The 17,053-nt window shown below is 37.3% G+C and overlaps 1 protein-coding gene across 1 annotated transcript; it reads right to left on the minus strand.

Moving 5' to 3' along the window:
- Positions 1 to 569: 569 nt before the first annotated feature.
- LOC138177580 (olfactory receptor 52E4-like) lies at positions 570 to 1,502 on the minus strand. The gene has a single exon (XM_069108795.1). It carries the CDS (start codon positions 1,500 to 1,502, stop codon positions 570 to 572), a length of 933 nt encoding a protein of 310 aa, XP_068964896.1.
- Between the last annotated feature and the right edge of the window lie 15,551 nt (positions 1,503 to 17,053).

The raw sequence follows: 17,053 nt of genomic DNA on the forward strand, positions 1-17,053 counted from the left end.
CATCAATTCATGCCCACTAACCTTCTGAGGTAGGCTGTTTTATTATTCCCCATTTTACAGAGAGGAAACTGAGACTGAGGGAGTTTAAATGGTTTGCCTAGGGTCCCACACCTCATAAGTGTGTGAAGTAGGATTTGAACTCAGGTTTTGCAGATTTCAGTTCTATCCACTGTGCCACATATCTTCTTCCAATGTATGCAGGATTCATGTTTCCCCAGCAATCTAGGCAAATGCCAAGGGAAATGCAATAGGAAAAAAAAAATATGTAGTCACAGATTTCTTTGGCAATATGGAAATTTAAGTCCTATCTTTCTTATTCCCCTGTATCTAGATGAAACTATCCCAACAAATTATAAACATCTTAAAACAATTCAATTTTTGCCTTAAAGATAACCAATAAAACACGATTATAGGCTACAAGCACAATAAAGAAAATATGAGACCGACATATTTACTGTTGCATTAGGCTTTCACTCCTCTTAGTGACTTCTGTTCTTATCTTGCTCCTTTGTGGGTAAGAATGGAACTTCTCATCTCAGTTCAGTAAAGCCTAACTCAGTGGCTATGAATCATTTTTTAATGAAGATTTGGAGGACACGATCTCTAATCTGCTTGGTTCTGACACCATAGATAATAGGGTTGAGAGCAGGTGGGACCACAACATATAGATTGGCCAAGAGGATGTGAATGTAGTGGGGTACATTCTGGCCAAACCTGTGGGTGAGGAAGGAAAATAGGGATGGTGTATAGAAGGCCAACATAACACAGATGTGGGAGCCACAAGTGTTCATGGCCTTCAGTCGAGCATCTTGGGATGGGAGGCGAAAGACAGCCTGGAGGATCCTGATGTAGGAAATCCCAATCAGAATCACATCTACACATACTATACAAATGACAACCAAGCCATAGATAATGTTGATTTTGATGCTGGAACAGGCCAGCTTGGCAATGCCCATGTGTTCACAATAGGTGTGAGGAATGATATGGGAATTACAGAATGGTAGCCTCAAGACAAGATAAATCAAGGGAAGCATGAAAGTCAGGGACTTCAGTATGATGGCCCCTGCAATTGCACCAATGGTCTTGTTGGTCAAGATGGTGGTATACTTGAAAGGGTGGCAGATGGCCACATAACGATCAAAGGCCATGGCCAAAAGCACTGCTGACTCCATAGTGGTGAAGTTGTGAGCAAAGAACATCTGGGCAACACAGCCTACCAAGCTGATTTCTCTCAGATGAAACCAGAATATTCCCAGCATCTTGGGGATGGTGGCTGTTGACAGGCCAAGGTCAATAACAGCTAACATAGCCAGGAAATAGAACATGGGCTGGTGAAGACTCTTCTCAGTTTGTATCACAAACAGAATTGTGCAGTTTCCTAAAAGTGCAATCAAATACACAGAACCAAAAGGGAAGCCAATCCAGATGTGGGCATCTTCCAACCCTGGAATACCAACTAGCAGGAAGGAGGAGTGGGTCTGAGTATTATTGGGGTGGAGCATCCTGCCTAACTATGGTGTATTTCTTGTTGATGGCCTGACCTGGAAGGGAAAAAAAACATATATTCAAAGTTTAGATTTTGATAATTCCATAGAAACAAGTGACACCAATCCCTTCCCCTTTTTTCTTCAGAAAAAGAGAGAGAGAGAGAGAGAGAGAGGGAGAGAGGGAGAGAGAGAGAGACTGTATCTCTACCTACAATCCAGGAACTGTAAGTGTACCTCCCTTTCTCTCTATCCTTTACTTGAAGAATCCTAGGTCAGTCCACTTGAAGTTTAGTTCTGTGGAACAGATACTTGATAGGGAATAATTAAGGAAAACTGAGGAAAATAATCTCTTACATTTTTATAGGGAGTGACTGTTGATACCATTGGAGTGACTTGGGTACCTATTCCAGGAGAAGGTATACATAGAGGATAGAACCTTGATTCATAGCCACCTTTCCCATAAAGGGTCAGGAAAAGGAGACAGAGAAGACAATAGATAAGGAGTCTAGAGAGGTAGCAGAATCAGAAAAGTATATTATCTCAGAAGTGAAGAGAGAATAGATTATTTAGAAAGAGGAAGTATTGAACAGTCAAATGATACAGAGAGGACAAAAAAGATAAGGATGAAAAAATCATAGGTTTTGGTAATTAGCAAGTTGCTAGTGACCCTTGGGAAGAATAAATAATCCTGGTGGAAATAAAAGTGTGATTTCAAGAAGTTGAAAAGGGGGTGGGTGTTAAGCAAGTGAAGTGTACTAAGCACTAGGTGTATATAAACAATTTGCTCAAGAATGACCATGAAGGAGTCAGTTGTGATTATGGCTGAATGAAGCAAAAAAGTAAAGGGAAGTCTTTGGGGGAACTAAGGAGGCCTCATCAAAGTATCATAAATTTAGAGCTGAAATATACCTTAGAGACCACCTGATCCAGCCCTTGGATAAGGAAAATGAGAACCAGAGAGATTAAAACTTGCCTAAAGTCCCATAGTAAGCTGTATTTAAATCAACTAGTTTATCTGACTTCAAATCCAGGTCTTTTTCCTTTCTATTATTTTGCTTCTATATCCCCTAAAATGTCTTGGGAAGTTGGGAAGGAGCTGCTGAATAAGGTAGAGACATTATAAATACATTAGAGAAAAGGAGTGACTGCTGGCTTAGGGTCCTGGTGAGCATGGAAGGGCATGGAATCAAGGGAACAATTAGAGGGAATAACCTTGACAAAGAATAGGGCGACTTCTGGTGCAGGAGTTTCGTGTGATTATAGATTTAGAGATGAAATAAACCTCAAAGATAATCTAATCTACTCTCTCCATTTTACAAGTGAAACTGAGGCCTCATTAAGTGACTTGCCAATGTCACACAAAAAGTCAATACCAGGGTCAAATTTTCAACATGGCACTCTAGTTCCAGATATAGTGCTATTTCCATTATACTACTGTATGGTTCAGTTTTAGTGTACTTCTGAGCTTTCTCTGCCCCTTTTCTGTCGCTTTGCCCCCAAAGACATGGAAATGCTTTGAGAAACAGTTCAGCAATTTTTCCTTATGCCATCTATTTTTAACATCAGAGATTGAAGTGAAGAAAACCAGTTGTGCTCTCCTCTAATCTATTCATGTCACAAGTACCAGGCTAAAGGATTGTCATGGACTTGACCCCACCTGGCATTTTAAATGCTCTATCTTCTCACTCATCAGTGGGACTGTTAGAATCATCAAGAAGTGGTGTCATAATGGGTAGGGCTTCTCACACACACACACACACACACACACACACACACAAGATTTCTCTTACTTTTTTTATCTGAACTACATCCAGTTGACTTCCAAGCCAAGAGCAGGCTAGGAACAGTGGCTTACAATACAAACCTGTATTTCTCAGAGTAGGTAGTTCACCCTCTAACTGAAAAAAAAAAATTACATCGTGGTGGACCCATCAGAATCACTGAATCTTAGAACAGGTTGGAAACTCGAGTCATTTAGTACAAAGCATTCTAAAAAAAACCTCTTCAACAGCATTGAATGCAACCGATAATCCAGTCATTGCTTGAAGACCTCCAGTGACAGGAAGCCCATTACCTCATGAGTTCCGATGCAATCCATTTAATTTTCAACCATAAACATTAAAAAGTTTTTAGGTTGTTGAATTAAAATCTACTTCATAACTTTCACCAACTGGTTCCAGTTCTCACCTCTGTGGCCAGAAATAACAAATAAAATTCCTATTCCATATGCTAATCCTTCAAATATTTGAAGATATAAATCTCATTTCTAGTTTGTCCTAAATCTCTTTTCCTTGGCTAAAATTTCCCTCTTCTTTTGGTTAAATTACAGAATCACCAAATTTAAGAGTTAGAAGGGACCTCTACAGACATGTGCTCTAATTCCTGAAAAAACAATTTTCCCTCCCCCATATACGTGCAAAGTGCTAATCTAGCCTTTGTTGAAAAATCTTCAGTGTGGGTGTAGAAAGAAGAGACAACTTGTGAAGGTAGTCTATTCCATTTTTTGGGTAGCTGTAACTTTTAGGAAATTTTCCATAGAACAATTCTAGATCTAACTTTTTGTAACTTAAACTCATGTTCTCAGCTCTGTCCTTCAGGGACAAATTTTTTAAAAATCCATTCTTTCCATGTGACCTGTCACACTTTGCGTACTTAAGTACACCTTTATATACACCTACATACACCTTTACATACTTAAGTACACCTATCTCTCTTTTCCAAAGAAATTGATATGTAGACATGCCTTCCTTGTTCTGTATTTGTTTTCTTTCCTACTTAAAATGAAAACACAGAAATTTATATTAATAGTATTTAATTTTATGCTATTTAATCCATCATTCCAGCATACTCAGATTATTGTGAGACTTGATTCTTCATAGAAGCAAGATCAAAATATTTTGAGATGTGATTTCTTTTTTCTTTCTCTTTTTTTAGCTTTTTGGAGGGAAATTGGGGTTAAGTGACTTGCCCAATGTCACATGGCTTGTAAGTGTCAAGTGGCTGAGGCCTGATTTGAACTCAGGTTTGAACTCCTCCTGCATCCAGGGCCAGTGCTCTATTCACTGCACCACCTAGCCACCCCTCAGATGTGATCTCTAACCCTTTTTTTTCTGGATATTCTTTAATGCATAATAGTTAGCATTCACATAGTACTTTAAGGTTTGCAGTGCTTTTACATATGCTAACTCATTTAATTATCAATGTTCCTCTTAAAATGTTGTATATCATATCTGGGTCCAATACTTCATATGTGTCTATCTAAAGCAGAGAAGTACTAAGATCTCCTTTGTGCAAAGTACTCAGTTTTATCAATGCAGTCAAGTGCCATATGTAGGGTCATGGACGCATAGATTTAGAGTTGAAAGAGATTTAAAGGGTCATTTCATCCAATCCCCTCACTTTATAGATGAGGAAAGTGAGGTTAAGTAAATTTCCCAAGGTGATTCAAATACTAATTGTCAGAACTCAGACTGGAATACAGGTCTGACTTTAAATACAGTGATCTGATTGGTTAAGGTTATGTACCAATGTATGTGTATATAGTCACATACACACATATATGTATAGTCACACACACATACATATACATATGTATATTTGTTTTCCAATTGTTTAGTTGTGTCTGACTCTTTGTGACACTCTGTGCCACAGCATGCTAATAGTCTCCATGATATTTTCTTGGCAAAGATACTGGAGTAACTTACCATTTCCTTCTCTAGTGGATTAAGGCAAATAGAGGTTAAGTAACTTGCCCAGGGTCACATAACTAGTAAGCGTCTGAGGCTAGATTTGAACTCAGATCTTCTTGATCCAGGCACAGTGCTCTATGTACTGAACCACCAAGCTGCTCTATACCTGTATACACAAACATGTATACATAAATTATTTATCTAATTATATATTTATAGATGTATCACATAAAATTATGAATATATCTATATCCATACTTACATCTAGATCTATCTATAACCATATATGTATATGCTTATAAGAATATATACACTTACATAGATATATGTATATATTGATATTTTTAAAATATTTATAGGTATATATAACAAATTATTTTTATAAATATATACATATATACCCATCTCTATATAATATATATTCTTACATATATATTTATAAATATATTTATATACTCATATCATCTATATATTTATAAGTATATATACTTTTAACTATACTTATAAGTATATCTGTGTATACTTATATCTATAAGCATATATCTATAAGCTGATATATATCTAAATATCAATAATGAAATGTATATTTATAAAATATACATCCTATCCATACTGCATATGCATATAGATGTATATACCATACAAACACACATACATACACACACACATATATATATATACTCACATATAGACTCTCTGGATAGAATCAGGAAGAATGTCTAGACCTGATCAAATACATACAGAAGAAGTTCATGCTAGAGATAGCCCTAAAGCATGGATTCTGTATAAGCGGAAATTCAAAGAGAATGAGAGAAATTATCATTATTAATATCCAAGAAAGAAAAAAGATAAGGAGAGAGAGAGAGAAAAAGAGAGAGAAAGAGAGAGAGAGAGAGAGAGAGAGAGAGAGAGAGAAAGAGAGAGGAAAGAAGGGAAGGAAGGAAGGAAGGAAGTGTGATAGTAATGGAATGTGGAGATTCCCCTGTATTGGGCTTGGTTTCCAAATTGATTGTATTAAAACCCAGAGCTTGTTAATCCCACCTGTGGGATGGACTTTTTGATGTGAAAAGAAAGTCCTGAACTGGGAGGAGCTGGTGACGTAGATTTGGAGAGACAAGAGAGAGAGACTAAGAGAATTGCTGGTGGCCGCTTTGAATTGCCCTGGACTTTTGAGACCTGCCCCCTGAGCTGCCAAGGACTGAGGAGACATGGCTGTTTTGCTGGTACTTTGTCTGTCTGTTTTGATGTTATTTTGCCAGATTTGTCCACTGGTGAAAGACTGTCCTTTTGTTGAAGAAGTCCTGGAACCTGGCTGTTCGCTAAGAAGGCCTGCGACTGTCCTGCAGACAGAGAGTGAATACTGTCCACTGGTGAGGGACAGTACTGTTGTTGCAGGGGTCTGGAGACTGTCCTGCAGACAGAGTGAATACTGTCCACTGGTGAGGGACAGTGCTGTTGTTGCAGGGGTCTGGGAGCCTTTCTGTTGGTTCAGAAGCCCTGAAGAAGGATTTTCTTGTTGTATGTTTACAGAAATCCTGGGAGAGGGCTTTGCTAATGTGTTCAGGGGTTCTAGGACTGTTCTACAGACAGAGGATAAATTCATGAAGGGACTGGCAATGTATCTTGTGGCTTTGCTAAGCCTTGTCTCCCCAGGAACTAAGATTGCTGAGAACTTGCCTCGTGTCAAGATGAAGAAAAGACCTCCATTTGGGTATCAAGTTCTGTGTTTAAACTTGATGTAACTCTGGGGTAGATTCAATTGTGATCCAGGGGTGGGGAACTTTTGACCTTATGTTTGGAAACTAATCTCCATTTGAGAAGAGGGGCTTTGTGGTGGACTAAATTAAGGTATAGCCTAGGGGTGGAGAAGTATTTAGAACAGAGACTTTGTAATTGATTGAATGATTGGAAGATCCTGGGGTGGGGTAGTACTTGGAGAGTATTTAATCACACTTAGTAAATGCTGTATTTGGAATGATGTCATGTTTTGATCTTCTCTGTTCTTGGTTTGTCACTAAATAAAATAGAGAGCACCTATGCTGGTATTTTGAACCTGGGAAGTTGCCTTCTTTTGGCATTACATTACAGGAAGGAAGGAAGGAAGGAAGGAAGGAAGGAAGGAAGGAAGGAAGGAAGGAAGGAAGGAAGGAAGGGTAATTAAGAAGACATCAACTCAAAGGCCAACTTTCTAATCATCTATATGAAATCTTTGTAAGAATGGTCTAGTCTGAGTTATTCTCAGCAATACAATGATCCAAGATAACCCCAAAAGACTAATGATAAAGCATATTATGTGCTTCCAGAGAAATAATTGATATTAATTCAATACAGACTGAAGCATGCTATTTTTTCACTTCCTTTCATTTTTTCTTTTATTCAAGTCTTTTTGTACAAAATGACTAATATGGAAATGTTTTACACAATTTCACATGTATAATCTGATTGCTTACCCGCTTAGGGAAGGGGAAGGGAAGGGAAGGGAAGGGAAGGGAGGAAGGAAGGAATAGAATTTGGAATGCAAAACTTTAAATAAAATGTTTTTAAAATTGGGGAAAAAAGACTCATCTAGACATGCAGTTATGTATATATGTTTATATATATGAATGTTATATTACATATGCATGTATATATGTGTATATCTTATCCCCTCCCTCATTATTCTGAATTAAGAAAAATGAAAAAATATTGGCATGAAATTACTTAAGCTATAGCAAGCATTGAACTAATTCTTTCTTTGTTCTTCTTTCTCCCAACATAACTTTGCAAGTCTTCTTGTTTTCAACAGTATTTTTCAAAGTCTCAATTCACATTGCGCTTAATCTCTGAACGATTTCCAAAATTACAGAGACAAATTGATCACTGACTTCTTTCTTTGAAAATGATTCCATATTGACTTTCATTATTATTTACTTTCCCCACCTGTGTTAGATTTTCTTTCCAATTGAACTGAAATTCTAGGAAGGAACACAATTCCATTAGGAATTTTCCTGACTAGGATCAGGAAAAATAGGCTTAAATCATGGAAATGGAAAATTGGGGGAAAGGAGGAAGGAGAAAGGTAAGAAGGGAATAATGGAAAGAAACAGAAGAGTAAAAGAAAATTATAACAGCAAAGGGAAAAGATTGCTTTGAACTTTGAATTTAGAATAGGTTTTGTCACTTAAGAAAAGGAGAGTGCTAAAGGTTCATGGGAAGGAATGAGGATAGGAAAAGAATGATGATGAGGCTGGGGAAAGGACACAATGCAAGCATTGACTTACCAGCCCAGATACTGCTCTGTGATCCAAGCGCATAGTCATATTTATAGCAAAATTGCTCACTTGCATTTCCCCTGTCTATTGCTCATGCTGGACCTCAGCCAACACACACAAGCCCTCTGTTACATTACTACATCGAGACCTATTGGGATTAGAACTAGTAATTAATTCTTTGGTTGATAGTTGGCTTCAAAGAGATGGTATCCATTTATATTTAACCTTTTTCACAGCTGTGGAAGAATTTAACTGGTCAGTTTGAACTCCACTGGTGACTCTGAAAGGAAAATATTTCATGGATTGCAGTTGCAGTTGCAAATGGAAGAAATAAACCCACTTCCTGCTAACGCCTTTCTTGATTCTACAACCTATTTGTCAATAGTCACCTTTCACTGATATGCATACTTACCATAAATGCATTGAATGGATATCTTATATACATCATAATTGCATACATATTGCCATTTTCACTAGATTCTAGTTTAACATAAGCACCTTGGGGGCCAGAAATTCTCTCATTTTTGTCTTTGTATGCTCAGAAACTAGAAGAATGATTACAATGTAGTGCTAATTAATGAATTTTTGTTCATTGATTAAAAGATAGGGAAATTTGCTAGTAAGGACATCTTGCTCAAAAGTCTAGAATGAGAAAGAGGCTCAAATCTTTTATGAAGCTGGCAATTGCCAGGTTGTGGGGACTCTGCCATCGTCACTGAACATGGGTTCCACAAATTGATGGATTGTGTCTCTACTACAGAAGGATTATGCTGAAGGTGAGGAAGTACTTCCCCATCAGACTGAGAGTCCTGTAAAGATGAATATAGAATCTTGGTACGTTTAGGAGACGTACTGATAGTTATGCATAATACAATTTGTTGCCTGAGTAATCATAAATTGAAAAGCAAGGTTGGTTTTGTACCCAGGTATTTTTTGAAAACTTAAGTACAAGGTTCTCAAGAACACAGGGGAAAAATGGTTTCCTTATCAGAGTCAGTAGAATATAAGTTTCTTGAGGCCAAGGACTCCTTGTATCCCCAGATCCTAGTCGAGTCCCTGGTACACAATGTCACATATTAATTTACTTGAATTAAATTGAATGAGAGTAAGATACATATGATACTGGGATTTAGATCAGAAATCTGTGTTGGGGCAGCTGGGTGGTGCAGTGAATAGAGCACTGGCCCTGGAGTCAGGAGGACCTGAATTCAAATCCAGTCTTGGACACTTAATGCTTACTAGCTGTGTGACCTTGGGCAAGTCACTTAACCCCAATTGCCCTGCCTTTCCCCCTACAAAAAAAAGAATTTGGTGTTAACTTTAACTCAACCTGTCTCTCCAAATCTTTTCTTTTTATAGAAGTTTCTTATGCTGACTCCCACAGCTGGTGTCCTTGTCACTGGGGAAGTTTTCCATGTCTCTTCCTGACTCAGTCTCATGCCCATGACCTTCTCCAAGAGATTATGTATGTGTAGAGCCATATCATACTGCTTGCCATCTTGGGGAGAAAATGGGGTAAATTTAAAATTTATGGAAGTGCTTTATCTGAGATAAGGATTGCTACCCCTGCTTTTCTTTACTTTAGGTGAAGCATAATATATTCTGCTCCAGCTTTTTATCTTTACCCTGTGTGTATATCCCCTTTTTTCAAATGTGTCTCTTGTAGACAGCAAGTTTAAAAAAAAATAGTATCGGGACGCCCCCCAACAGGCAGGGAACTTTCTGAATCTGGATAAAGGGGCCCCCTCCTTTAGACTGGTAGATTCCACTTTTTGTAGCAAAGAATTGGAAACAAAGTTGATGTCCCTTGATTGGAGAATGACTAAATAAATTGTGGCATATGAAGGCATTAGAATATTATTTTATCATAAGAAACTATAAATATGAAAGAAATCACGGAAAGACTTATATGAACTGATGCTGAGTAAAATGAGCAGAACCAGGAGAACATCGTGCACACTAACCGCCACAGTGTGTGATGACTGATTTTGATAGACTTAGCCCTTCTCTGCAATGCAAGGACCTAAAACAACTCCAAAGGACTCATGATGGCAAATGCCATCCACATCCAGAGAAAGAACTGCGGATTTGGAAGGCAGAGCGAAGCAGACTATTTTCTTTTCTGTTTTATTTTGCTTTTTCTTTCAAATGTTCTCTCCTATTCATTATTATTCTCCTAGGCAACAAGGCTAATGTGAAAATGTGTTTAATAAGAATGTATGTGTAGGGTGGCTAGGTGGCACAGTGAGTAAAGTGCTGGCCCAGGAGTAGAGAGGAATCGAGTTCGGTTCTGGCTTCAGACACAACACCCACACACAAAAAAACTAGCCATGTAACCTTGGGCAAGTTACTTAACCCCAATTGCCCTGCAAAAGGAAAAAAAAAATTTAAAAATTAAAAAAAATAAGAATGTATGTGTAGAACCATATTATACTGCATGCCATCTTGGGGAGAGAGGGGGAAAATCTTAAACTTATGGAAGTATTTTATCTGAGATAAGGATTTCTATCCCTGCTTTTCTTTACTTTAGCTGAAGCATAATATATTCTACTCCAGCCTCTTACCTTTACCCTGTGTGTATATCCCCTTGTTTCAAATGTGTCTCTTGTAGACAGCATATTGTAGGATTATGGTTTTTAATCCATTCTGCTATCTGCTTCCATTTTATGGGAGAGATCATCCCATTCACATTCACAGCTATGATTACTGTCTGTCTTTTGTTTCATCCTATTCCCTCTTGTTTATGTTTTTGTTTCTTCCTTCTCCCTTCCCCTCCTTAAGAGTTTTCCTTTTGACCATCACCTCTCTCAGTATTCCCTCCCTGAGCCCCACCATTACCTACCCTTTCCCTTTACTACAATTTCCCTCTCTTCTAACCATCACCTCTCCCCTTTTTTTATCTGCCCTCCCCTTACCCTTCCTACTGCCTGTAGGGCACAATGGATTTTCCCAAACCGAAGAGAGTAAATTTCATACAGTGCTCTTCTCCCTCCCTCTTTTCCCTCTATTATAATGAGTTTTTGTGTCTTTTCACGTTAGAATCCTAAATTTAACTGATTATGTTGATCCTTTGATCCAGAGCCAATGAGAATAAAGTTCATATGATGTTTATCTCCCTCTCTCCTTCCCCTCTACTATAGTATGTTTTTATGCCCTCTTTGTGTGGCATAATTTACCTTTTTCTACCTCATCCTTTCCTTTTCTTCTATTACGATCCCTTTGTATATGATAAAAAAAACCTTATTAAGGGATACGATCCCTTTGTATCCCTTAATAAAGTTTTTTTTATCATCAGATTAGTTCATTTATACCCACACCCTCTATCAATGTATATCCCTTTTAAATGTCGTGATAATCATATAAATTTCAACATTGACAGATGAGTATTGAAAACTAAAAATAAATAAATTAACATATTTTTAAAAAGTAATTGTTCAAAATTGAATGCTAAAAAAACCTATAGGGACGGCTAGGTGGCCCAGTGAATTGAGACCTGACCTGAAGTCAGAAAGACCTGAGTTCAAATCCAGCCTCAGACACTTAACACTTACTAGCCATATGACCTTAGGCAAGTCACTTAACCCCAATTGCCCTGCCTTCCCCCCTCCAAAAAAAAAAAGCAAAAAATAAAAACAAAAAAAAACTATAATCAAAGGGATCAAAGGGATAGGGGAGACATAAACTGATGCAAAATGAAGCAAACAGAACCAGGAAAACAATGTTCACAATTACAGTACCAATTTAAACAGAAAGACAAAAAAACCAAAACTGAATTCTGCAAAATTATAATTTTTTTAAAGTCAATAAAATAAAAGGGAATTGGAGGAAACATTTTAAAAACTCTAAGGTTTGGTGGAGAATTCCTAACCAATCTATCGATAAAGATGATGATAACAAATAAATTACAAAATTTTGATTGCATCAAATCCTAAAAATTTGCTTTAACAAAATCAGTACCTCTAGGATAAGAAGAGAAATTGATGAATTAAAAAAAAATCTATCTGTTGAATATCCCTGATAGCCAAACTACACAAAATCATAGATGACTAAAAACGAGCCCCAACTAATAAATGTTCAAAAGATAAAAATAAACATTTTTCAGAATTAGGCAAATAATCAATAGTCATATCAAGATAATGGCAAAAAACAAACCAAATCTCAAAGATTTGACCTCACATGCAGAAAATTGGCAAAAATGATGAAAAATTGAAATAGTTTGAAATAGTGTTGGAGTGATTCTGGGAGGGATTGTGAATTAGTCTAGCTGCTGGAAAACAAATTGGAATTAAAAATGGAATCACTACACTATTTATAATCTTTGACCCAAAAATCCTGCTACTGGACATTTTACATGCATATATATTTTATTTGTATACGTAAGTATATGTGTAAGTTTGTAGTGTGAACCTGGGCAAATCGCTTAACCCTGTTTGCCTCAGTTTCCTCATTTGTAAAATGAGCTGGAGAAGAAAATGGCAAACCACTTCAGTATCCTTGCCAAGAAAACCCCAAATGGCATCACAAACAATCAGACACAAGTGAAAATGTATATGTCTAAGTCTAAGTGTGTGTGTATATGTATACATTTTATATACATAACATATATGCATGTATGTCTCTATATATTTAGATACCTGTACACACCTACACATATATAAACATACAGATATAACTATATATATGTATATGTATGTATCCATCTATCCATCCAAATGTATGTGTGTGTATTATGGCCAACGGGAGAATTTGTATTGCTGGATCATGCATGTTTATGATGAGGGCTATAATTGTCATTGTTGATATTGCTGTTGTTCAATGGAGGGAAATTAGAGGCACATATTAAAATACTTATTAAATTAAATAAGTAATTATATTGAAAAACAATGTCCTGCACTTAACCCCATAAATGCTTGTTTTCTGGAAGTGAAGGGTACAAGGATAAGGGTATAGAAGAAGGACCCTAAAGTAATGTCTGCCTTAAATGAACCTGGAGACCAAAGGAGTCAGAGTTGCCAAGTCATGGGCTTGTCATTTTTTTATACCATTAAGGGACACCTGTACCCAGAACTTCACTATCTTTTCTGGTTATTGATGTACTAGCCATCCAGGTCCACTGGGGGCCATATTGGTAAAGGAGTGAGATAAGGGATTTTTGTAGGTGGGTCATCTGGAGCCCAGAAGTAGAATTTCTGATGAGCAGCCATTTAGAAAGTAAGACCTCACTGAGGAGCACATAAATTCTGCTCTTCTTGTCCCTCAGGACATGAATGTCCTTGGCGTTGTTCAGTTAGTGGCTCTTTGTGACCCCATTTGGGGTTTTCTTGGAATAGATAATGGAGTAGTGTGTCATTTCCTTCTCCAGTTCATTTTACAGATGAGGAAACTGAGACAAACAGGATTAAGTGACCTGCAAAGGGTCACATAACTGTCTGAAGTCAAATTTGAACTCACAAAAATTAGTCTTCCTGACTCCAAGTTCAGCACTCTATCCACCGAGCTTCTTAGCTCTAACAGAACAAACCTCTTCCTCTCATTGGGGTTGGAGAACAATGGAAGACCACAGGAAATCTCTTCCTATATGTCTTTGAAACTCTGCTTAAGGGAAGCAACCATTGAAACATGTCCTTAAAGTCTTGTCTGCTTAATTGTGTAATTAAAAACAACTTCTAGTCTTAGCAAGAGACACTTGGAGGGGCAGCCAGGTGGCTCAGCGAGTAAGAGCACCGGCTCCAGTGTTGGGATGACCTGGAGATCGAGTCCCAGGCTTGGACACTCAGCACCACACCCAGAAATAACTGGCCATGTAACCTTGAGCAAGTTACTTAACCCCGATTGCTTAAAAAAAAAAAAAGAGAGAGACACTTGGGAAGTTTTATTTGAATAGATGATATAGCAGAAAGTAAATGGTACCAAGAAAACAACAGGATAAAATATAAACTGGCTTCTAAAACACTTTGCCACCTTGCTCCAGCCTTTCTATACAATCATATTATACTTTTTTCTCCTTCCTATATGCCACATTCTAGCCAAATTGGCCTTTAGATGTGACCCTCCATCCCCTACCTCTGTATCTTTTCACTGGTAATGCTTCATGCATTGAATGCCATTTTCCTGACCTCCACCTCATAGAATCTCTTGCTTCCTTCAAAGCCAGTCCAAGTATCACCTACATGAAGCCTTTTGTGGTCCTTTGCATTGATGGTGCCCTCTTTCTCTGAACTAGTTTGTATGCATTTTGTATGTATTCAGTATACGATCATGTAAATGAACATATTCACTCCTCCAATAGACCAATAGAATGTAAGATCCTTGAGAGCAGGGATTATTGCTTTTTTTTTGTCTTTATATCTGTAATATCTAGTATAGTAGCTGATCTGTGATCAGCATTTAATAAATACTTGCTGATTGGCTGCTTAACTTAATTCATTCAATATACACAATGATTACAAATAATGTAAAAGAAATTCAGCTAGCATCTATAAAGTGCTTTGAGGTTTGCAAAATATTTTAAAGACATTATCTCATTTCATCCTCACAACAACTCAGAGTGGTCAATGCTATTATTTTTCCCATTTTTACAGATGAGGAAATTGAGAAAGACAGAAGTTAATGACTGGCCTAGAGTGACATAACTGGCAAATGCCTGATGCATCAGGTCTTCCTGCTGCCAAATCTAACCCTAGCCACTCTGTGCCTCTCTAAAAATAAAAGGATTCCAGAGGATTGATAGTAAAATGCTTACACTTGTGGAGCTATAAAACTGTCAGATATAGTCAGATATGATCATCTGTTGGTCTATTTTACCTGATTATAATTATTTTTACAAGAGAGGTTGGAGGTATATTGGATAATGACAGCAATGTTAAAAATAAAAAAAATTAAAGAAGAGGATTGAGCCAATGATCATAAATTATACTTTTTAGGACTTTGGTTTGGAAAGTGGTAATTGCATTGTTTGTTCTTTGCTTGCTTGGTTGCTTAGAATTAGAAAGACATGTCTCCAGGGAGAATTAGGGAGAAATGGAAAGGAGTTCGTGGCTAATGATTGTTGATTAAGGGGGAAATGAAGATGAAATAGAGAGGAAATAGGGGAGGCCAGGTAGCCCAATGAGTAAGAGCACCGGCCCCCGTGTCGAGGATGGAATCCAGGCTCAGACACTTAGCACCCACCCAGAAACACCTGGCCATGTAACCTTGAGCAAGTTACTTAACCCCAATTGCTTTAAAAAAAATAGAGAGAAAATATATGAGAAGTAAGTTCTCAGGAGAAAAAAAAAAAGATGAGAAAGCAGATAATTAGAGGCGTTTACCTTGGCAAAAACATTTATTTCTTCATCAGAAATTGGAACAAAGAAGAAGTAAATAGAGGACTGATAAAGAAGGGGTTTGAAGAGAGATATTGAGAAGAATAAGAAACTCATTAGGAGTGACTTCCATTTTCACATTAAAGTCTGATCTGGTTTTCTGCTCATAGTGAATGATTACTATGAATTAGTGGCAGAGCTGGGACTAGAGTCAATACTTTCTTCCTTATTTCAGGTTGCTTTGGTTCTTCCTCTCTTTCCCTACAAACCAATGTTTTAATATACTTTCCTATTTCACTGAATTCAAAAATATAACTCCATGTTTTTAAGTCAACCACAATGTAAAAAGTACTGTGAGATTGATGGTGGGCACGATACATAAAAATGTAATATTTGTGGAGGGCAAATAAAAACATGCCTATTATAAAATTATAATAATTTATCTTTATATGATGCTTTTAGGTTAACAAAGCACTTACACCACTAAAAATGTCATGTATCATCACCATTTTACAGATGAGCAAACTGAGGGTCATGGAGAATCACTGATCATTGTCACATTCATAGTAAATGTTAAAACCCTGATTTGAACCCAGGTCTTGTCTTCATTGACCTTACAGTATAGTAATACATGGACTTATGACTATGTAATAGTCATAATAATATATGATTATAATTCATAAGTACACAAAAGAAAGGTGAACCACTTTGTTAGGTCTGAATCAGGGAAAGAGTACCAAAAAAAAGGACACTGGAATTTGGTATAGAGAGGATGGCATTTGAGTTAGGTTTTCAAAGATGTGTAGAAATTCAACAGGTAAAGATAAAGGGGAAAACTATAGTAGGTGTATGGGATATTTGGAATCTCTTGACTTGAGAGTCCCCATTGCCTATTCCCAAAAGCTCAGTTCATGTGGGGATTAAAGGGTTACTGCCTGGAACATACATTTCTTAGTGTGGTATAGTTGATAGAGAATTCATCTCAGAAAAAGGAAAATCTGGGTCAAGTCCTGTCTCTGACACAGTATCTGTATGATTCTGGGCAAGTCATTTCATATCTAAATGCCCTAAGAAACTCCATAAGGGGCAGCTAGGTGGCGCAGTGCGTAAAGCGCTGGCCCCAGAATCAGGAGGACCTGAGTTCGGATTTGACCTCAGACATTTAACACAAAAAAACTATCCTCATAAGCTTGGGCAAGTTACTTAACCCCAATTGCCCTCCAAAAGGCAAAAAAAAAAAAAAAGAAAAGAAAAGAAAAGAAAAGAAACTCCATGAGATGATAAATTGCAGCATAGTTGCAAAATTGCATTGGTTGAAGAGT

Source organism: Petaurus breviceps, unplaced genomic scaffold (genome assembly GCF_028583685.1).
Source record: "Petaurus breviceps papuanus isolate PSGF00001 unplaced genomic scaffold, PetGlider_PUasm1.0 90444, whole genome shotgun sequence".
NCBI classification, from domain to species: Eukaryota; Metazoa; Chordata; class Mammalia; order Diprotodontia; family Petauridae; genus Petaurus; species Petaurus breviceps.